The 23,600-nt window shown below is 45.9% G+C and overlaps 1 protein-coding gene across 4 annotated transcripts in view; it reads right to left on the bottom strand.

The window, feature by feature from the left end:
• The window catches only part of LOC140405816 (cytosolic carboxypeptidase 2-like), a 310,411-nt gene that overhangs the window by 270,078 nt on the left and 16,733 nt on the right, over positions 1–23,600 (bottom strand). For all 4 annotated transcript variants that reach the window (XM_072494234.1, XM_072494236.1, XM_072494235.1 and 1 more), the window contains exons 2-3: positions 20,530–20,584; positions 15,782–15,949 (exon numbers count right to left, since the gene is read on the bottom strand). In XM_072494234.1, the coding sequence (XP_072350335.1) occupies positions 15,782–15,949; positions 20,530–20,584 (223 nt within the window). The remainder of the gene's footprint in view (positions 1–15,781; positions 15,950–20,529; positions 20,585–23,600) is intronic.

Below are 23,600 nucleotides of genomic sequence, written 5' to 3'. Positions count from 1 at the left end.
GTGTGAAGATAATGGGGTAAGGAGAGTGTGAAGATAATGTGACAAGGAGAGTGTGAAGATAATGGGGTAAGGAGAGTGTGAAGATAATGGGGTAAGGAGAGTGTGAAGATAATGGGGCAAGGAGAGTGTGAAGATAATGGGGTAAGGAGAGTGTGAAGATAATGGGGCAAGGAGAGTGTGAAGATAATGTGACAAGGAGAGTGTGAAGATAATGGGGTAAGGAGAGTGTGAAGATAATGGGGCAAGGAGAGTGTGAAGATAATGGGGTAAGGAGAGTGTGAAGATAATGGGACAAGGAGAGTGTGAAGATAATGTGACAAGGAGAGTGTGAAGATAATGGGACAAGGAGAGTGTGAAGATAATGGGACAAGGGGTGTGTGAAGATAATGGGACAAGGAGTGTGTGAAGATAATGGGACAAGGGGTGTGTGAAGATAATGGGGTAAGGAGAGTGTGAAGATAATGGGGTAAGGAGAGTGTGAAGATAATGGGGCAAGGAGAGTGTGAAGATAATGAGACAAGGAGAGTGTGAAGATAATGGGACAAGGAGAGTGTGAAGATAATGGGACAAGGAGTGTGTGAAGATAATGGGACAAGGAGAGTGTGAAGATAATGGGGCAAGGGGTGTGTGAAGATAATGGGGCAAGGAGAGTGTGAAGATAATGGGGCAAGGAGAGTGTGAAGATAATGGGACAAGGAGAGTGTGAAGATAATGAGACAAGGAGAGTGTGAAGATAATGGTGTAAGGAGAGTGTGAAGATAATGGGACAAGGAGTGTGTGAAGATAATGGGACAAGGAGAGTGTGAAGATAATGGGGCAAGGGGTGTGTGAAGATAATGGGGCAAGGAGAGTGTGAAGATAATGGGGCAAGGAGAGTGTGAAGATAATGGGACAAGGAGAGTGTGAAGATAATGGGGTAAGGAGAGTGTGAAGATAATGGGGCAAGGAGAGTGTGAAGATAATGGGACAAGGAGTGTGTGAAGATAATGGGACAAGGAGAGTGTGAAGATAATGGGGCAAGGGGTGTGTGAAGATAATGGGGTAAGGAGAGTGTGAAGATAATGGGGCAAGGAGAGTGTGAAGATAATGAGACAAGGAGAGTGTGAAGATAATGGGGCAAGGGGTGTGTGAAGATAATGGGACAAGGAGAGTGTGAAGATAATGGGACAAGGAGTGTGTGAAGATAATGGGACAAGGAGAGTGTGAAGATAATGGGGCAAGGGGTGTGTGAAGATAATGGGGCAAGGAGAGTGTGAAGATAATGGGACAAGGGGTGTGTGAAGATAATGGGGTAAGGAGAGTGTGAAGATAATGGGACAAGGAGAGTGTGAAGATAATGGGACAAGGAGTGTGTGAAGATAATGGGACAAGGAGAGTGTGAAGATAATGGGGCAAGGGGTGTGTGAAGATAATGGGGCAAGGAGAGTGTGAAGATAATGGGGCAAGGAGAGTGTGAAGATAATGGGACAAGGAGAGTGTGAAGATAATGGGGTAAGGAGAGTGTGAAGATAATGGGGCAAGGAGAGTGTGAAGATAATGAGACAAGGAGAGTGTGAAGATAATGTGACAAGGAGAGTGTGAAGATAATGGGGCAAGGAGAGTGTGAAGATAATGGGACAAGGAGAGTGTGAAGATAATGGGGCAAGGAGAGTGTGAAGATAATGGGGCAAGGAGAGTGTGAAGATAATGGGGCAAGGGGTGTGTGAAGATAATGGGGTAAGGAGAGTGTGAAGATAATGGGACAAGGAGAGTGTGAAGATAATGGGGTAAGGAGAGTGTGAAGATAATGGGACAAGGAGAGTGTGAAGATAATGGGGTAAGGAGAGTGTGAAGATAATGGGGTAAGGAGAGTGTGAAGATAATGGGACAAGGAGAGTGTGAAGATAATGGGGCAAGGGGTGTGTGAAGATAATGAGACAAGGAGAGTGTGAAGATAATGGGGCAAGGGGTGTGTGAAGATAATGGGACAAGGAGAGTGTGAAGATAATGGGGTAAGGGGTGTGTGAAGATAATGAGACAAGGAGAGTGTGAAGATAATGGGATAAGGAGAGTGTGAAGATAATGGGACAAGGAGTGTGTGAAGATAATGGGACAAGGAGAGTGTGAAGATAATGGGGTAAGGGGTGTGTGAAGATAATGAGACAAGGAGAGTGTGAAGATAATGGGGCAAGGGGTGTGTGAAGATAATGGGACAAGGAGAGTGTGAAGATAATGGGGTAAGGAGTGTGTGAAGATAATGGGATAAGGAGTGTGTGAAGATAATGGGGTAAGGAGAGTGTGAAGATAATGGGGTAAGGAGAGTGTGAAGATAATGGGGCAAGGAGAGTGTGAAGATAATGGGACAAGGAGAGTGTGAAGATAATGGGGTAAGGAGAGTGTGAAGATAATGGGGTAAGGAGAGTGTGAAGATAATGGGACAAGGAGAGTGTGAAGATAATGGGGTAAGGAGAGTGTGAAGATAATGGGACAAGGAGAGTGTGAAGATAATGGGGTAAGGAGAGTGTGAAGATAATGGGGTAAGGAGTGTGTGAAGATAATGGGACAAGGAGAGTGTGAAGATAATGGGGTAAGGAGAGTGTGAAGATAATGGGACAAGGAGAGTGTGAAGATAATGGGGTAAGGAGAGTGTGAAGATAATGGGACAAGGAGAGTGTGAAGATAATGGGGTAAGGAGAGTGTGAAGATAATGGGGTAAGGAGAGTGTGAAGATAATGGGACAAGGAGAGTGTGAAGATAATGGGACAAGGAGAGTGTGAAGATAATGGGATAAGGAGAGTGTGAAGATAATGGGACAAGGAGAGTGTGAAGATAATGGGGCAAGGAGAGTGTGAAGATAATGGGGCAAGGGGTGTGTGAAGATAATGGGGCAAGGAGAGTGTGAAGATAATGGGACAAGGAGAGTGTGAAGATAATGGGACAAGGAGAGTGTGAAGATAATGGGGCAAGGAGAGTGTGAAGATAATGGGACAAGGAGAGTGTGAAGACAATGGGACAAGGAGAGTGTGAAGACAATGGGACAAGGAGAGTGTGAAGATAATGGGGCAAGGGGTGTGTGAAGATAATGAGACAAGGAGAGTGTGAAGATAATGGGGTAAGGAGAGTGTGAAGATAATGGGGCAAGGAGAGTGTGAAGATAATGAGACAAGGAGAGTGTGAAGATAATGGGGCAAGGAGAGTGTGAAGATAATGGGACAAGGAGAGTGTGAAGACAATGGGACAAGGAGAGTGTGAAGATAATGGGGCAAGGGGTGTGTGAAGATAATGAGACAAGGAGAGTGTGAAGATAATGGGGCAAGGAGAGTGTGAAGATAATGAGACAAGGAGAGTGTGAAGATAATGGGGTAAGGAGAGTGTGAAGATAATGGGGCAAGGAGAGTGTGAAGATAATGGGGCAAGGAGAGTGTGAAGATAATGGGACAAGGGGTGTGTGAAGATAATGAGACAAGGAGAGTGTGAAGATAATGGTGTAAGGAGAGTGTGAAGATAATGGGGCAAGGGGTGTGTGAAGATAATGGGACAAGGAGAGTGTGAAGATAATGGGGCAAGGAGAGTGTGAAGATAATGGGACAAGGGGTGTGTGAAGATAATTAGACAAGGAGAGTGTGAAGATAATGGTGTAAGGAGAGTGTGAAGATAATGGGGCAAGGGGTGTGTGAAGATAATGGGACAAGGAGAGTGTGAAGATAATGGGACAAGGAGTGTGTGAAGATAATGGGGCAAGGAGTGTGTGAAGATAATGGGGCAAGGAGAGTGTGAAGATAATGGGGCAAGGAGAGTGTGAAGATAATGGGGCAAGGAGAGTGTGAAGATAATGGGACAAGGAGAGTGTGAAGATAATGGGACAAGGAGAGTGTGAAGATAATGGGGCAAGGAGAGTGTGAAGATAATGGGGCAAGGAGAGTGTGAAGATAATGGGATAAGGAGAGTGTGAAGATAATGGGGTAAGGAGAGTGTGAAGATAATGGGACAAGGAGAGTGTGAAGATAATGGGGCAAGGAGAGTGTGAAGATAATGGGACAAGGGGTGTGTGAAGATAATGAGACAAGGAGAGTGTGAAGATAATGGTGTAAGGAGAGTGTGAAGATAATGGGGCAAGGGGTGTGTGAAGATAATGGGACAAGGAGAGTGTGAAGATAATGGGACAAGGAGTGTGTGAAGATAATGGGGCAAGGAGAGTGTGAAGATAATGGGGCAAGGAGAGTGTGAAGATAATGGTGTAAGGAGAGTGTGAAGATAATGGGACAAGGAGAGTGTGAAGATAATGGGGCAAGGAGAGTGTGAAGATAATGGGGCAAGGAGAGTGTGAAGATAATGGGACAAGGGGTGTGTGAAGATAATGAGACAAGGAGAGTGTGAAGATAATGGTGTAAGGAGAGTGTGAAGATAATGGGACAAGGAGTGTGTGAAGATAATGAGACAAGGAGAGTGTGAAGATAATGAGACAAGGAGAGTGTGAAGATAATGGGGTAAGGAGAGTGTGAAGATAATGGGACAAGGAGAGTGTGAAGATAATGGGGCAAGGAGAGTGTGAAGATAATGGGACAAGGGGTGTGTGAAGATAATGAGACAAGGAGAGTGTGAAGATAATGGTGTAAGGAGAGTGTGAAGATAATGGGGCAAGGGGTGTGTGAAGATAATGGGACAAGGAGAGTGTGAAGATAATGGGACAAGGAGTGTGTGAAGATAATGGGGCAAGGAGAGTGTGAAGATAATGGGGCAAGGAGAGTGTGAAGATAATGGTGTAAGGAGAGTGTGAAGATAATGGGGCAAGGAGAGTGTGAAGATAATGGGGTAAGGAGAGTGTGAAGATAATGGGACAAGGAGAGTGTGAAGATAATGGGGTAAGGAGAGTGTGAAGATAATGAGACAAGGAGAGTGTGAAGATAATGGGGTAAGGAGAGTGTGAAGATAATGGTGTAAGGAGAGTGTGAAGATAATGGGGCAAGGAGAGTGTGAAGATAATGAGACAAGGAGAGTGTGAAGATAATGGGACAAGGAGTGTGTGAAGATAATGGGGCAAGGAGAGTGTGAAGATAATGGGGCAAGGAGAGTGTGAAGATAATGGGACAAGGAGAGTGTGAAGATAATGAGACAAGGAGAGTGTGAAGATAATGGGGCAAGGGGTGTGTGAAGATAATGGGGTAAGGAGAGTGTGAAGATAATGGGGTAAGGAGAGTGTGAAGATAATGGGGCAAGGAGAGTGTGAAGATAATGGGGTAAGGAGAGTGTGAAGATAATGGGGTAAGGAGAGTGTGAAGATAATGGGGTAAGGAGAGTGTGAAGATAATGGGACAAGGAGAGTGTGAAGATAATGGGGTAAGGAGAGTGTGAAGATAATGGGGTAAGGAGAGTGTGAAGATAATGGGGCAAGGGGTGTGTGAAGATAATGGGGTAAGGAGAGTGTGAAGATAATGGGGTAAGGAGAGTGTGAAGATAATGGGGTAAGGAGAGTGTGAAGATAATGGGGCAAGGGGTGTGTCAAGATAATGGGGTAAGGAGAGTGTGAAGATAATGGGGTAAGGAGAGTGTGAAGATAATGGGGCAAGGAGAGTGTGAAGATAATGAGACAAGGAGAGTGTGAATATCATGAGACAAGGAGAGTGTGAAGATAATGGGACAAGGAGAGTGTGAAGATAATGGGGTAAGGAGAGTGTGAAGATAATGGTGTAAGGAGAGTGTGAAAATAATGGGACAAGGAGAGTGTGAAGATAATGGGGTAAGGAGAGTGTGAAGATAATGTGACAAGGAGAGTGTGAAGATAATGGGGCAAGGAGAGTGTGAAGATAATGGGGCAAGGGGTGTGTGAAGATAATGGGACAAGGGGTGTGTGAAGATAATGGGACAAGGAGTGTGTGAAGATAATGGGACAAGGAGAGTGTGAAGATAATGAGACAAGGAGAGTGTGAAGATAATGGGACAAGGAGTGTGTGAAGATAATGGGGCAAGGAGAGTGTGAAGATAATGGGGTAAGGAGAGTGTGAAGATAATGGTGTAAGGAGAGTGTGAAGATAATGGGACAAGGAGAGTGTGAAGATAATGGGACAAGGAGTGTGTGAAGATAATGGGGCAAGGGGTGTGTGAAGATAATGAGACAAGGAATGTGTGAAGATAATGGGGTAAGGAGAGTGTGAAGATAATGGGACAAGGAGAGTGTGAAGATAATGGGACAAGGAGAGTGTGAAGATAATGAGACAAGGAGAGTGTGAAGATAATGGGACAAGGAGAGTGTGAAGATAATGAGACAAGGAGAGTGTGAAGATAATGGGGCAAGGAGTGTGTGAAGATAATGAGACAAGGAGAGTGTGAAGATAATGGGACAAGGAGAGTGTGAAGATAATGAGACAAGGAGAGTGTGAAGATAATGGGGCAAGGAGTGTGTGAAGATAATGAGACAAGGAGAGTGTGAAGATAATGGGACAAGGAGTGTGTGAAGATAATGGGGCAAGGGGTGTGTGAAGATAATGAGACAAGGAATGTGTGAAGATAATGGGGTAAGGAGAGTGTGAAGATAATGGTGTAAGGAGAGTGTGAAGATAATGGTGTAAGGAGAGTGTGAAGATAATGGGGCAAGGAGAGTGTGAAGATAATGGGGCAAGGAGTGTGTGAAGATAATGGGACAAGGAGAGTGTGAAGATAATGGGACAAGGAGAGTGTGAAGATAATGGGGCAAGGAGAGTGTGAAGATAATGGGCTAAGGAGAGTGTGAAGATAATGGGGCAAGGGGTGTGTGAAGATAATGGGACAAGGAGTGTGTGAAGATAATGGGGTAAGGAGAGTGTGAAGATAATGGGGTAAGGAGAGTGTGAAGATAATGGGGCAAGGAGTGTGTGAAGATAATGGGACAAGGAGAGTGTGAAGATAATGTGACAAGGAATGTGTGAAGATAATGGGGCAAGGAGAGTGTGAAGATAATGGGACAAGGAGTGTGTGAAGATAATGGGGCAAGGGGTGTGTGAAGATAATGGGCTAAGGAGAGTGTGAAGATAATGTGACAAGGAGAGTGTGAAGATAATGGGGCAAGGGGTGTGTGAAGATAATGGGACAAGGAGAGTGTGAAGATAATGGGGCAAGGAGAGTGTGAAGATAATGGGGCAAGGAGAGTGTGAAGATAATGGGGCAAGGAGAGTGTGAAGATAATGGGGCAAGGAGAGTGTGAAGATAATGGGGCAAGGAGAGTGTGAAGATAATGGGACAAGGGGTGTGTGAAGATAATGGGGCAAGGGGTGTGTGAAGATAATGTGACAAGGAGAGTGTGAAGATAATGGGACAAGGAGAGTGTGAAGATAATGGGACAAGGGGTGTGTGAAGATAATGGGACAAGGAGAGTGTGAAGATAATGGGGCAAGGGGTGTGTGAAGATAATGTGACAAGGAGAGTGTGAAGATAATGGGGTAAGGGGTGTGTGAAGATAATGTGACAAGGAGAGTGTGAAGATAATGGGGTAAGGGGTGTGTGAAGATAATGGGACAAGGAGAGTGTGAAGATAATGGGACAAGGAGAGTGTGAAGATAATGGGACAAGGAGAGTGTGAAGATAATGAGACAAGGAGAGTGTGAAGATAATGGGGCAAGGGGTGTGTGAAGATAATGTGACAAGGAGAGTGTGAAGATAATGGGGCAAGGAGAGTGTGAAGATAATGGGGCAAGGAGAGTGTGAAGATAATGGGACAAGGAGAGTGTGAAGATAATGGGGCAAGGGGTGTGTGAAGATAATGAGACAAGGAGAGTGTGAAGATAATGGGGTAAGGAGAGTGTGAAGATAATGGGACAAGGAGAGTGTGAAGATAATGGGACAAGGAGAGTGTGAAGATAATGGGACAAGGAGAGTGTGAAGATAATGGGGTAAGGAGAGTGTGAAGATAATGGGACAAGGAGAGTGTGAAGATAATGGGGCAAGGGGTGTGTGAAGATAATGAGACAAGGAGAGTGTGAAGATAATGGGACAAGGAGTGTGTGAAGATAATGGGACAAGGAGAGTGTGAAGATAATGGGACAAGGAGAGTGTGAAGATAATGGGGTAAGGAGAGTGTGAAGATAATGGGACAAGGAGAGTGTGAAGATAATGGGGCAAGGGGTGTGTGAAGATAATGAGACAAGGAGAGTGTGAAGATAATGGGACAAGGAGTGTGTGAAGATAATGTGACAAGGAGAGTGTGAAGATAATGGGGCAAGGAGAGTGTGAAGATAATGGGACAAGGAGATTGTGAAGATAATGTGACAAGGAGAGTGTGAAGATAATGGGGTAAGGAGAGTGTGAAGATAATGGGACAAGGAGAGTGTGAAGATAATGGGACAAGGAGAGTGTGAAGATAATGGGACAAGGAGAGTGTGAAGATAATGGGACAAGGAGAGTGTGAAGATAATGGGGTAAGGAGAGTGTGAAGATAATGGGACAAGGAGAGTGTGAAGATAATGGGGCAAGGGGTGTGTGAAGATAATGAGACAAGGAGAGTGTGAAGATAATGGGACAAGGAGTGTGTGAAGATAATGTGACAAGGAGAGTGTGAAGATAATGGGGCAAGGAGAGTGTGAAGATAATGAGACAAGGAGAGTGTGAAGATAATGGGACAAGGAGAGTGTGAAGATAATGGGGTAAGGAGAGTGTGAAGATAATGGGACAAGGAGAGTGTGAAGATAATGGGGCAAGGGGTGTGTGAAGATAATGAGACAAGGAGAGTGTGAAGATAATGGGACAAGGAGTGTGTGAAGATAATGTGACAAGGAGAGTGTGAAGATAATGGGGCAAGGAGAGTGTGAAGATAATGAGACAAGGAGAGTGTGAAGATAATGGTGTAAGGAGAGTGTGAAGATAATGGGACAAGGAGTGTGTGAAGATAATGGGACAAGGAGAGTGTGAAGATAATGGGACAAGGGGTGTGTGAAGATAATGAGACAAGGAGAGTGTGAAGATAATGGGACAAGGAGAGTGTGAAGATAATGGGACAAGGAGAGTGTGAAGATAATGGGGCAAGGGGTGTGTGAAGATAATGAGACAAGGAGAGTGTGAAGATAATGGTGTAAGGAGAGTGTGAAGATAATGGGACAAGGAGTGTGTGAAGATAATGGGACAAGGAGAGTGTGAAGATAATGGGACAAGGAGAGTGTGAAGATAATGGGACAAGGAGTGTGTGAAGATAATGGGCTAAGGAGAGTGTGAAGATAATGGGGTAAGGGGTGTGTGAAGATAATGGGACAAGGAGAGTGTGAAGATAATGGGGCAAGGAGAGTGTGAAGATAATGGGACAAGGAGTGTGTGAAGATAATGGGACAAGGAGTGTGTGAAGATAATGGGGCAAGGGGTGTGTGAAGATAATGGGGCAAGGGGTGTGTGAAGATAATGGGACAAGGAGAGTGTGAAGATAACGGGGCAAGGAGAGTGTGAAGATAATGGGACAAGGAGTGTGTGAAGATAATGGGACAAGGAGAGTGTGAAGATAATGGGACAAGGAGTGTGTGAAGATAATGGGGCAAGGGGTGTGTGAAGATAATGGGACAAGGAGAGTGTGAAGATAATGGGGCAAGGAGAGTGTGAAGATAATGGGACAAGGAGTGTGTGAAGATAATGGGGCAAGGGGTGTGTGAAGATAATGAGACAAGGAGAGTGTGAAGATAATGGGGCAAGGGGTGTGTGAAGATAATGAGACACTTGCTTTTCTAATTGGAGGGCTGTGACCAGTGGTGTTCCACAGGGATCAGTGCTGGGACCTTTGCTCTTTGTAGTATATATAAATGATTTGGAGGAAAATGTAACTGGTCTGATCAGTAAGTTTGCAGACGACACAAAGGTTGGTGGAATTGCGGATAGCGATGAGGACTGTCTGAGGATACAGCAGGATTTAGATTGTCTGGAGACTGGGCGGAGAAATGGCAGATGGAGTTTAACCTGGACAAATGTGAGGTAATGCATTTTGGAAGGGCTAATGCAGGTAGGGAATATACAGTGAATGGTAGAACCCTCAAGAGTATTGAAAGTCAAAGAGATCTAGGAGTACAGGTCCACAGATCACTGAAAGGGGCTACACAGGTGGAGAAGGTAGTCGAGAAGGCATACGGCATGCTTGCCTTCATTGGCCGGGGCATTGAGTATAAGAATTGGCAAGTCATGTTGCAGCTGTATAGAACCTTAGTTAGGCCACACTTGGAGTATAGTGTTCAATTCTGGTCGCCACACTACCAGAAGGATGTGGAGGCTTTAGAGAGGGTGCAGAAGAGATTTACCAGAATGTTGCCTGGTATGGAGGGCATAAGCTATGAGGAGCGATTGAATGAACTCGGTTTGTTCTCACTGGAACGAAGGAGGTTGAGGGGCGACCTGATAGAGGTATACAAAATTATGAGGGGCATAGACAGAGTGGATAGTCAGAGGCTTTTCCCCAGGGTAGAGGGGTCAATTACTAGGGGGCATAGGTTTAAGGTGAGAGGGGCAAAGTTTAGAGTAGATGTACGAGGCAAGTTTTTTACGCAGAGGGTAGTGGGTGCCTGGAACTCACTACCGGAGGAGGTAGTGGAAGCAGGGACATTTAAGGGGCATCTTGACAAATATATGAATAGGATGGGAATAGAAGGATACGGACCCAGGAAGTGTAGAAGATTGTAGTTTAGTCGGGCAGTATGGTCGGCACGGGCTTGGAGGGCCGAAGGGCCTGTTCCTGTGCTGTACATTTCTTTGTTCTTTGTTTGTTCTTTGAGACAAGGAGAGTGTGAAGATAATGGGACAAGGAGAGTGTGAAGATAATGGGACAAGGAGAGTGTGAAGATAATGGGACAAGGAGAGTGTGAAGATAATGAGACAAGGAGAGTGTGAAGATAATGGTGTAAGGGGTGTGTGAAGATAATGAGACAAGGAGAGTGTGAAGATAATGAGGCAAGGGGTGTGTGAAGATAATGAGACAAGGAGAGTGTGAAGATAATGAGACAAGGAGAGTGTGAAGATAATGGTGTAAGGGGTGTGTGAAGATAATGAGACAAGGAGAGTGTGAAGATAATGAGACAAGGAGAGTGTGAAGATAATGGTGTAAGGGGTGTGTGAAGATAATGAGACAAGGAGAGTGTGAAGATAATGGGGCAAGGGGTGTGTGAAGATAATGGGACAAGGAGAGTGTGAAGATAATGGGACAAGGAGAGTGTGAAGATAATGAGACAAGGAGAGTGTGAAGATAATGGTGTAAGGAGAGTGTGAAGATAATGGGACAAGGAGAGTGTGAAGATAATGGGGCAAGGGGTGTGTGAAGATAATGAGACAAGGAGACTGTGAAGATAATGGGGCAAGGAGAGTGTGAAGATAATGGGGCAAGGAGAGTGTGAAGATAATGGGGTAAGGAGAGTGTGAAGATAATGGGACAAGGAGAGTGTGAAGATAATGGGGCAAGGGGTGTGTGAAGATAATGAGACAAGGAGAGTGTGAAGATAATGGTGTAAGGAGAGTGTGAAGATAATGGGGCAAGGGGTGTGTGAAGATAATGGGACAAGGAGAGTGTGAAGATAATGGGACAAGGAGAGTGTGAAGATAATGGGGCAAGGGGTGTGTGAAGATAATGGGGTAAGGGGTGTGTGAAGATAATGGGGCAAGGGGTGTGTGAAGATAATGGGACAAGGAGAGTGTGAAGATAATGGGGCAAGGGGTGTGTGAAGATAATGGGGTAAGGGGTGTGTGAAGATAATGGGGCAAGGGGTGTGTGAAGATAATGGGACAAGGGGTGTGTGAAGATAATGAGACAAGGAGAGTGTGAAGATAATGGGGCAAGGAGAGTGTGAAGATAATGGGGTAAGGAGTGTGTGAAGATAATGGGGCAAGGAGAGTGTGAAGATAATGGGGCAAGGAGTGTGTGAAGATAATGGGACAAGGAGAGTGTGAAGATAATGAGACAAGGAGAGTGTGAAGATAATGGGGCAAGGAGAGTGTGAAGATAATGGGGCAAGGAGTGTGTGAAGATAATGGGACAAGGAGAGTGTGAAGATAATGGGGCAAGGAGAGTGTGAAGATAATGTGACAAGGAGAGTGTGAAGATAATGGGGCAAGGAGAGTGTGAAGATAATGTGACAAGGAGAGTGTGAAGATAATGGGGCAAGGGGTGTGTGAAGATAATGGGACAAGGGGTGTGTGAAGATAATGGGACAAGGAGAGTGTGAAGATAATGGGGCAAGGGGTGTGTGAAGATAATGGGACAAGGAGAGTGTGAAGATAATGGGACAAGGAGAGTGTGAAGATAATGGGATAAGGAGAGTGTGAAGATAATGGGGTAAGGAGAGTGTGAAGATAATGAGACAAGGAGAGTGTGAAGATAATGGGATAAGGAGAGTGTGAAGATAATGGGGCAAGGGGTGTGTGAAGATAATGGGACAAGGAGAGTGTGAAGATAATGGGACAAGGGGTGTGTGAAGATAATGGGGCAAGGAGTGTGTGAAGATAATGGGACAAGGAGAGTGTGAAGATAATGAGACAAGGAGAGTGTGAAGATAATGGGGCAAGGAGAGTGTGAAGATAATGGGGCAAGGGGTGTGTGAAGATAATGGGACAAGGAGAGTGTGAAGATAATGGGGCAAGGGGTGTGTGAAGATAATGGGACAAGGAGAGTGTGAAGATAATGGGGCAAGGGGTGTGTGAAGATAATGGGACAAGGAGAGTGTGAAGATAATGGGGCAAGGGGTGTGTGAAGATAATGGGACAAGGAGAGTGTGAAGATAATGGGGCAAGGGGTGTGTGAAGATAATGGGGCAAGGAGAGTGTGAAGATAATGGGGCAAGGGGTGTGTGAAGATAATGGGGTAAGGAGAGTGTGAAGATAATGAGACAAGGAGAGTGTGAAGATAATGGGACAAGGAGAGTGTGAAGATAATGGGACAAGGAGTGCGTGAAGATAATGGGACAAGGAGAGTGTGAAGATAATGGGACAAGGAGTGTGTGAAGATAATGGGACAAGGAGAGTGTGAAGATAATGGGACAAGGAGAGTGTGAAGATAATGGGGCAAGGAGAGTGTGAAGATAATGGGACAAGGAGAGTGTGAAGATAATGGGATAAGGAGAGTGTGAAGATAATGGTGTAAGGAGAGTGTGAAGATAATGGGACAAGGAGAGTGTGAAGATAATGGGACAAGGAAAGTGTGAAGATAATGAGACAAGGAGAGTGTGAAGATAATGAGACAAGGAGAGTGTGAAGATAATGGGATAAGGAGAGTGTGAAGATAATGGTGTAAGGAGAGTGTGAAGATAATGGTGTAAGGAGAGTGTGAAGATAATGGTGTAAGGAGAGTGTGAAGATAATGGGGTAAGGAGAGTGTGAAGATAATGGGACAAGGAGTGTGTGAAGATAATGGGACAAGGAGTGTGTGAAGATAATGGGACAAGGAGTGTGTGAAGATAATGGTGTAAGGAGAGTGTGAAGATAATGGGACAAGGAGTGTGTGAAGATAATGGGACAAGGAGTGTGTGAAGATAATGGGACAAGGGGTGTGTGAAGATAATGGGACAAGGGGTGTGTGAAGATAATGGGGTAAGGAGAGTGTGAAGATAATGGGGTAAGGAGAGTGTGAAGATAATGGGACAAGGAGTGTGTGAAGATAATGGGACAAGGAGAGTGTGAAGATAATGGGGTAAGGAGAGTGTGAAGATAATGGGGTAAGGAGAGTGTGAAGATAATGGGGCAAGGAGAGTGTGAAGATAATGGGACAAGGAAAGTGTGAAGATAATGAGACAAGGAGAGTGTGAAGATAATGGGGAAAGGAGAGTGTGAAGATAATGGGACAAGGAGTGTGTGAAGATAATGGGACAAGGAGTGTGTGAAGATAATGGGGCAAGGAGAGTGTGAAGATAATGGGGTAAGGAGAGTGTGAAGATAATGGGGCAAGGATAGTGTGAAGATAATGGGACAAGGAAAGTGTGAAGATAATGAGACAAGGAGAGTGTGAAGATAATGGGGCAAGGAGAGTGTGAAGATAATGGGACAAGGAAAGTGTGAAGATAATGAGACAAGGAGAGTGTGAAGGTAATGGGGCAAGGAGAGTGTGAAGATAATGGTGTAAGGAGAGTGTGAAGATAATGGGGCAAGGAGAGTGTGAAGATAATGGGGCAAGGAGAGTGTGAAGATAATGAGACAAGGAGAGTGTGAAGATAATGGGACAAGGAGTGTGTGAAGATAATGGGACAAGGAGAGTGTGAAGATAATGGGACAAGGAAAGTGTGAAGATAATGAGACAAGGAGAGTGTGAAGATAATGGGATAAGGAGAGTGTGAAGATAATGGTGTAAGGAGAGTGTGAAGATAATGGTGTAAGGAGAGTGTGAAGATAATGGTGTAAGGAGAGTGTGAAGATAATGGGGTAAGGAGAGTGTGAAGATAATGGGACAAGGAGTGTGTGAAGATAATGGGACAAGGAGTGTGTGAAGATAATGGGACAAGGAGTGTGTGAAGATAATGGTGTAAGGAGAGTGTGAAGATAATGGGGTAAGGAGAGTGTGAAGATAATGGGGCAAGGAGAGTGTGAAGATAATGGGACAAGGAGTGTGTGAAGATAATGGGACAAGGAGAGTGTGAAGATAATGGGACAAGGAAAGTGTGAAGATAATGAGACAAGGAGAGTGTGAAGATAATGGGATAAGGAGAGTGTGAAGATAATGGGACAAGGAGTGTGTGAAGATAATGGGACAAGGAGAGTGTGAAGATAATGGGACAAGGAAAGTGTGAAGATAATGAGACAAGGAGAGTGTGAAGATAATGTGACAAGGAGTGTGTGAAGATAATGGTGTAAGGAGAGTGTGAAGATAATGGGACAAGGAGAGTGTGAAGATAATGGGACAAGGAGTGTGTGAAGATAATGGGACAAGGAGAGTGTGAAGATAATGGGGCAAGGAGTGTGTGAAGATAATGGGACAAGGAGTGTGTGAAGATAATGGGACAAGGAAAGTGTGAAGATAATGAGACAAGGAGAGTGTGAAGATAATGGGATAAGGAGAGTGTGAAGATAATGGTGTAAGGAGAGTGTGAAGATAATGGTGTAAGGAGAGTGTGAAGATAATGGTGTAAGGAGAGTGTGAAGATAATGGGGCAAGGGGTGTGTGAAGATAATGAGACAAGGAGAGTGTGAAGATAATGGGATAAGGAGAGTGTGAAGATAATGGGATAAGGAGAGTGTGAAGATAATGGGGCAAGGAGAGTGTGAAGATAATGGGGCAAGGAGAGTGTGAAGATAATGGTGTAAGGAGAGTGTGAAGATAATGGTGTAAGGAGAGTGTGAAGATAATGGGACAAGGAGAGTGTGAAGATAATGGGACAAGGAGAGTGTGAAGATAATGGGACAAGGAGTGTGTGAAGATAATGGGACAAGGAGAGTGTGAAGATAATGGGATAAGGAGAGTGTGAAGATAATGGTGTAAGGAGAGTGTGAAGATAATGGGATAAGGAGAGTGTGAAGATAATGGTGTAAGGAGAGTGTGAAGATAATGGTGTAAGGAGTGTGAAGATAATGGTGTAAGGAGAGTGTGAAGATAATGGGATAAGGAGAGTGTGAAGATAATGGGATAAGGAGAGTGTGAAGATAATGGTGTAAGGAGAGTGTGAAGATAATGGTGTAAGGAGTGTGAAGATAATGGTGTAAGGAGAGTGTGAAGATAATGGGGTAAGGAGAGTGTCACAAAAATACTCAATATACAAGACTTTCATGAAAATTGAGAAATTGGGAAAAAGGTCAATGTTCACAACAGGAAAGTCAGGTGGAATACATAAATAGAAACATATTGTTCAAGATTTGATTCAAAAACATTCAACAGAATTTGCAAAACTGGTCCTACGTTTCGAGTTTGTGGCGGTCAGTGGGCTGTCTCTTTCATCACATTCATCATCTGAATCCGGCAGGAATTCTTCTATATCATCCTCATAATCATTCCCCGCTGAAGGAAAAAAAATATCCTGATGCTTCACTTTAGTTCCCAAATCTGCTCGATGGGCCTTCTGTTGAGCTAAAAAATATCACGAGACAAATAACTTTGTGATTGGCTATAAAATTGCCAAGCTAGATTTTCAAGTCCTATTAAATGACTCCCTTTGGGTGAATCCATGATTTTGTTGACTGCTTATGGTCAGTGGAAGGATTGGATATGATGAGCCAAATGTTTTTTTTTTGTTCAATGCATGGAGTGATCCAAGTCCCATGAAACAACAACACAAAGAACATTCCAGAGTCTCCCTCCATATTAAATATATTGGTACATTCTAATTGCTCCCAGTATCAAACACTAGAAACAGACAGAGTACCCCCATCTCATCTCAAACATAGAGCATTCTAATGCCCCCTCCGTATATAACACATAGAACATTCTGAGCACCTTGAGCAAATAAATGGAAAATTCTGTGCCCCATCCCACAGAAAAAGTTCAGGAGGCCCGAGAAGGTAAATTCAAAAGAGACAACAAAAGTAGAGGCCGCAACACGGCTTACAGTCCAAAGGTTGCAAACGGGGTGACTGTTCTAGCTGGTCCCTCTCCGGGCCGGAATTTATAGGTCAACTTCCACAAACCCCATGGCGAGATCAACTGGGGTCTCCCAATGGGTCTCGTGAGTTTTATTCCCCAACAACTCCTCATCCCGTTGCCCACCCCTCCAACCCCTGCCCCTACAACCCTCTGGATCCGGCAGAGGCGGAAGAAGAGGATTCTGGGAGAGGTCAACTCAGTCACCTCGATTGTACTGTGAGCAGCCGAAGGACTGGTGTCAAGGAGGCACTGGAAAGTTGCATCTCACCAAAAAATCGAAAGAGGCTGCTCGAAAAATTGCTGTATCCTCGAAGGTACTGGGAACCTGACTTCAGCTGCAAGGAAGACATTGGTGACTAGTCAGTAGTTTTATTTTGACTTTCTATTTTCTTTTCTACTTCTTCTCTCTTGGCGTTGATGTAAAGTTAACTTAAGAGTTAAGTCATGGCAGGAGATCCCAGACCCGTGTCATGCTCCTCCTGTGCGATGTGGGAATTTAGGGACGCTTCCAGTGTCCCTGACTCCTTCACATGCAGGAAGTGTGTCCAACTGCAGCTCCTCTCAGACACCTTGATGGCTCTGGAGCTGCAGGTGGATTCACTTCGGAGTACCCAGGATGCTGAGGAAATCGTGGGCAGCTCGTTCAGTAAGTTTGTCACACCACAGATAAAAATTACTGAGGAAGATAGGAAATGGGTGACCACCAGGCAGCGGAAGGTAGAAGGCAGTGCAGGGGTCCCTTGCGGTCATCTCCCCCAAATCATATATGCCGTTCTGGACACTGTTGGGGGTTATGGCTCACCAGGGGAAGGTGGCAGCAGCCACGTTCAATGCACCATGGTTGCTCTGTTGCACAGGAGGGCAGGAAAAGGTGTGGCAGAGCTACTCTCTGAGTAATTGGGGATTTAATTGCAAGGAGAATAGATAGACGTTTCTGTGGCCGCAAATGAGACTCTAGGATGGTGTGTTGCCTCCCTGGTTCAAGGATCAAGGATGTCTCGGAGCGGCTGCAGGGCATTCTGGAGGGGAACGGTGAACAGCCAGCTGTAGTGGCGCATATAGGCACCAACAATATAGGTAAAAAAACAGGATGAGGTCCTACAGGCTGAATTTAGGGAGTTAGGAGTTAAGCTAAAAAGCAGGACCTCAAAGGTAGTAATCTCAGGATTGCTACAAGTGCCACGTGCTAGTCAGAGTATGAATGGCAGAATAGACATGATGAATACGTGGCTTGAGGGATGGTGCAAGAGGGCAGGATTCAAATTCTTAGGACATTAGAACCTGTTCTTGGGGAGGTGGGACCAGTGCAAACCAGCCGGTCTACACCTGGGCAGGACAGGAACCAAGGTGTGAGGGGAGGTGTTTGCTGTTGGGGAGGGTTCAAACTAATATGGCAGGGGGATGGGAACCAATGCAGGAAGCCGGAGGGAAGTAAGATGGGGACAGTAAAGGGAAAAGTGGAAGGCAGGGGAACCAAAGACAAAAATCAAAAAGAGCCACGTTGCACCATAACTCTGAAAGGGCAATAAATGTCAACAAAAACAAGCCTGAAGGCTCTGTGTCTCAATGCGAGGAACATTTGTAATAAGGTCGACGAATTATCAGCGCTGACAATCATTAATGGATATGATGTAATTGGGATCACGGAGACCTGGCTCCAGGGTGACCAAGGATGGGAACTCAGCATCCGGGGATATTCAATATCCAGGAAAGACAGAAGGAAAGGAAAGGGTGGTTGGGTAGCTTTGCTAGTTATACAGGAGATTAATGCAATAGTAAGGAAGGACATTAGCCTGAAAAATGTGGAATCTGTATGGGTGGAGCTGCGGAACACCAAAGGGCAAAAGACATTAGTGGGAGTTGTGTACAAACTACAAAACAGTGGTTGTGAGGTTGGGGATTGCATCAAACAGGAAATTAGAGATGTGTGCAGTAACGGTGCAGCAGTTATTATAGATGACTACACTGCATATTGATTGGGCTAATCAAACTGATGTGTATAAGGGATGTTTTTCTTCACCAATATGTCGAGGAACCAACTAGAGAGCAGGCCATCCTAGACTGGATATTGTGCAATGAGAGAGGATTAATGAGCGTCGTTGTGGTGTGAGATCCTTTCGGGAAGAGTCACCATAATATGGTAGAATTCTTCATTAAGATGGTGAGTGGCACAGTTAAGTCTGACATTTAAAGAACACTTGGATGAACTTCAACAATTGTACATCCCTGTCTGCCGCAAGTGTCATGTGAGAGTACCTTTAAGACATGGATAACCCTGTCCCCACTTTCCAAATGCTGTTATTTCATTCTTAATAATTGACACCAGCATTTTCCCCACCACCGATGTCAGGCTAACTGGTCTATAATTCCCCGTTTTCTCTCTCCCTCCATTTTTAAAAAGTGGGGTTACATAAGCTACCCTCCAATCCATTGGAACTCTTCCAGAGTCTATAGAATGCTGGATACTGATCGCCAATGCATCCACTATTTCGAGGGCCACTTCCGTAGGTACTCTGGGATGCAGAGCATCTGGCCCTGGGGACTTATCACGGTTTAATCCCATCAATCTCCCCAATACAATTTCCTGACTAATAAGGATTTCCTTCAGTTCCTCCTTCATGCTAGACCATCTGTCACCTAGTATTTCCGGAAGGTTATTTGTGTCCTCCTTAGTGAAGACAGATCCAAAGTGTTTGTTCAACTGGTCTACCATCTCTTTGTCGCCCATTATGAATTTACCATTTTCTAACTGTAAGGGACCTACATTTGTCTTCACCAGTCTTTTTCTCTTCACATGTCTATAGAAGCTTTTGCAGTCAGTTTTTATGTTTTCTGCAAGCTTACTCTGGTATTCTATTTCCCCTTTCCGAATTAAACCCTTTGTCCTCCTCTGCTGAATTTTAAATTTTCCCCAGTCCTCAGGTTTGCTGCTTTCCTGGGCAGTGTCAACGGCAGTGGGCGGTCGAGGTGGGAGAGGGGAGAGATTTTGACGGGAGTCTGACAAACGGGTTTCCTGTTGGCGTGGAACTACAGTGGAATCTTCCGATGCCGTCAGCCTTGGCAAATCGGTAAACCCACTGGAGGCCGGAGTGAGAACTATTTGCATCTCGCTAATGTCTTGCAGACGTAGGCCCAACTGGAATCTTCTCCCAACATCCGATTCTCTGCAATGCCAGCGGGAAAACATGCCAGTTCCGAACATGCCTGGACCAATGTTCGGGACTTGCTTGACGAAGGCCTGGCCTACCTCTGGAGTTCAGGATAGAGGCTACCAGTGGCCTTGGAACACCACATAAATGGGGAAGGGGAGCACATATCCGGTCGATCTTCCAGCTTCAGTGTCATCGAGGAGGTCCATTTTCCAGCCTCCGTGTGTTTCTGCAATGGTGGGTCAGTGATGTCAGTCGCTTGTTCATTATGGCATCCAGTCATGATGGTGGGCTGTGTGCTAGAGAATCATAGTATCATCGAATTTACAGTGCAGAAGGAGACTATTCAGCCCATCAAGTCTGCACCGGCTCTTGGAAATGGCACCCTGCTTAAACCCACACCTCCACCCTATCCCCGTAACCCCAGCTAACCTATCAAGCCTGCCCGGCCATGGAAGACGGTAAAACCTCCAGATGAATAATTCATTGTGCCAGGACAAAAGATCTGGCTCGGTTTCTCCCATGGGCCTCTGGTACAGGAAAGACTCCCCCCATCCCCTCGCCCACCACGGGGGTTGGTCCCACATGGGAGAATTCTACCGAGAGAATTTTCTGAGCATCCTTCAATGTTGAGTGTGTGGAGTGTTCCAGTGTTGGTTTATTATGTCTCATGGCAGCACAGTGGCTAACACTGCTGCCTCTCAGCGCTAGGGACCCAGGTTCAATTCCAGCCTTGGGTCACTGTCCGTGTGGAGTTTGCACTTTCTCCCCGTGTCTGAGTGGAAGTGGGAAATTAAACGGGATTCAACTGCTTAGTTATACAATCAGAAATAATCTTTACAAACTCGAAACAGTAACTCCATCTTTCTTACACTGAATAGATTTACTCAGAATACAGACCGGCGGCGGGCAACTGACCTGTAAAGACTTCCGGAAAATGCTTCCTCATATATTGGACATATATATCTCCAGCCTGTGAAGAGAGGGCCAACATTATTTTTTTACACCACGTATATCAAATATTTGGCTTTATCAAGGTGAAACAGTTGCCAAAGGACACAGAGTAAAGCTCACTCCACACTCTCTATCAAACACTCCCAAGACAGGTACAGCACGGGGTTAGATACAGAGTAAAGCTCACTCCACACTCTCTATCAAACACTCCCAGGACAGGTACAGCACGGGGTTAGATACAGAGTAAAGCTCCCTCTACACCGTCCCCATCAAACACTCCCAGAACAGGTACAGCACGGGGTTAGATACAGAGTAAAGCTCCCTCTACACTGTCCCCATCAAACACTCCCAGAACAGGTACAGCACGGGGTTAGATACAGAGTAAAGCTCCCTCTACACTGTCCCCATCAAACACACCCAGGACAGGTACAGCACGGGTTAGATACAGAGTAAAGCTCCCTCTACACCGTCCCCATCAAACACTCCCAGAACAGGTACAGCACGGGGTTAGATACAGAGTAAAGCTCCCTCTACACTGTCCCCATCAAACACTCCCAGGACAGGTACAGCACGGGTTAGATACAGAGTAAAGCTCCCTCCACACTGTCCCCATCAAACACTCCCGGGACAGGTACAGCACGGAGTCAGATACAGAGTAAAGCTCCCTCTACACTGCCCCATCAAACACTCCCAGGACAGGTACAGGACGGGGGTAGATACAGAGTAAAGCTCCCTCTACACTGTCCCCATCTAACACTCCCAGGACAGGTACAGCACGGAGTCAGATACAGAGTAAAGCTCCCTCTACACTGTCCCCATCAAACACTCCCAGGACAGGTACAGCACGGGTTAGATACAGAGTAAAGCTCCCTCTACACTGCCCCATCAAACACTCCCAGGACAGGTACAGCACGGGGTTAGATACAGAGTAAAGCTCACTCCACACTCTCTATCAAACACTCCCAGGACAGGTACAGCACGGAGTTAGATACAGAGTAAAGCTCCCTCTGCCCTGTCCCCATCAAATACTCCCAGGACAGGTACAGCACGGGGTTAGATACAGAGTAAAGCTCCCTCTGCCCTGTCTCCAGCAAACACTCCAGGACAGGTACAGCACGGCGTTAGATACAGAGTAATGCTCCCTCTACATTGTCCCCATCAAACACTCCCAGGACAGGTACAGCACGGGGTTAGATATTGAGTAAAGCTCCCTCTTCACTGTCCCCATCAAACACTCCCAGGACAGGTACAGCACGGGTTAGATACAGAGTAAAGCTCCCTCTACACTGTCCCCATCAAACACTCCCAGGACAGGTACAGCACGGGGTTAGATACAGAGTAAAGCTCACTCCACACTCTCTATCAAACACTCCCAGGACAGGTACAGCACGGAGTTAGATACAGAGTAAAGCTCCCTCTGCCCTGTCCCCATCAAATACTCCCAGGACAGGTACAGCACGGGGTTAGATACAGAGTAAAGCTCCCTCTGCCCTGTCTCCAGCAAACACTCCAGGACAGGTACAGCACGGCGTTAGATACAGAGTAAAGCTCCCTCTACATTGTCCCCATCAAACACTCCCAGGACAGGTACAGCACGGAGTTAGATACAGAGTAAAGCTCCCTCTTCACTGTCCCCATCAAACACTCCCAGGACAGGTACAGCACGGGGTTAGATACAGAGTAAAGCTCACTCCACACTCTCTATCAAACACTCCCAAGACAGGTACAGCACGGGCTTAGATACAGAGTAAAGCTCCCTCTACACCGTCCCCATCAAACACTCCCAGGACAGGTACAGCACGGGGTTAGATACAGAGTAAAGCTCCCTCTACACCGTCCCCATCAAACACTCCCAGGACAGGTACAGCACGGGGTTAGATACAGAGTAAAGCTCCCTCTACACTGTCCCCATCAAACACTCCCAGGACAGGTACAGCACGGGGTTAGATACAGAGTAAAGCTCTCTCCACACTGTCCCCATCAAACACCCCCAGGACAGGTACAGCACGGGGTTAGATACAGAGTAAAGCTCCCTCTACACTGTCTCTATCAAACACTCCCAAGACAGGAACAGCACGGAGTTAGATACAGAGTAAAGCTCCCTCTACACCGTCCCCATCAAACACTCCCAGGACAGGTACAGCACGGAGTTAGATACAGAGTAAAGCTCACTGTACACCGTCCCCATCAAACACTCCCAGGACAGGTACAGCACGGGGTTAGATACAGAGTAAAGCTCCCTCTACACTGTCCCCATCAAACACTCCCAGGACAGGTACAGCACGGGGTTAGATACAGAGTAAAGCTCCCTCTACACTGTCCCCATCAAACACTCCCAGGACAGGTGCAGCACGGGGTGAGATACAGAGTAAAGCTCACTCTACACCGTCCCCATCAAACACTCCCAGAACAGGTACAGCACGGGGCTAGATACAGAGTAAAGCTCCCTCTACACTGTCCCCATCAAACACTCCCAGGACAGGTACAGCACGGGGTTAGATACAGAGTAAAGCTCCCTCTACACTGTCCCCATCAAACACTCCCAGGACAGGTACAGGACGGGGTTAGATACAGAGTAAAGCTCCCTCTACACTGTCCCCATCAAACACTCCCAGGACAGGTACAGCACGGGGTTAGATACAGAGTAAAGCTCCCTCTACACTGTCCCCATCAAACACTCCCAGGACAGGTACAGCACGGGGTTAGATACAGAGTAAAGCTCCCTCTTCACTGTCCCCATCAAACACTCCCAGGACAGGTACAGCACGGAGTTAGATACAGAGTAAAGCTCCCTCTACACTAACCCCATCAAACACGCCCAGGACAGGTACAGCACGGGGTTAGATACAGAGTAAAGCTCCCTCTTCACTGTCCCCATCAAACACTCCCAGGACAGGTACAGCACGGAGTTAGATACAGAGTAAAGCTCCCTCTACACTAACCCCATCAAACACGCCCAGGACAGGTACAGCACGGAGTTAGATACAGAGTAAAGCTCCCTCCACACTGTCCCCATCAAACACTCCCAGTACAGG

Source organism: Scyliorhinus torazame, chromosome 2, assembly GCF_047496885.1.
Source record: "Scyliorhinus torazame isolate Kashiwa2021f chromosome 2, sScyTor2.1, whole genome shotgun sequence".
Lineage (NCBI taxonomy): Eukaryota > Metazoa > Chordata > Chondrichthyes > Carcharhiniformes > Scyliorhinidae > Scyliorhinus > Scyliorhinus torazame.
Note: the sequence above shows the minus strand (reverse complement) of the source record. Positions and strands in the feature narration are given on the sequence as shown.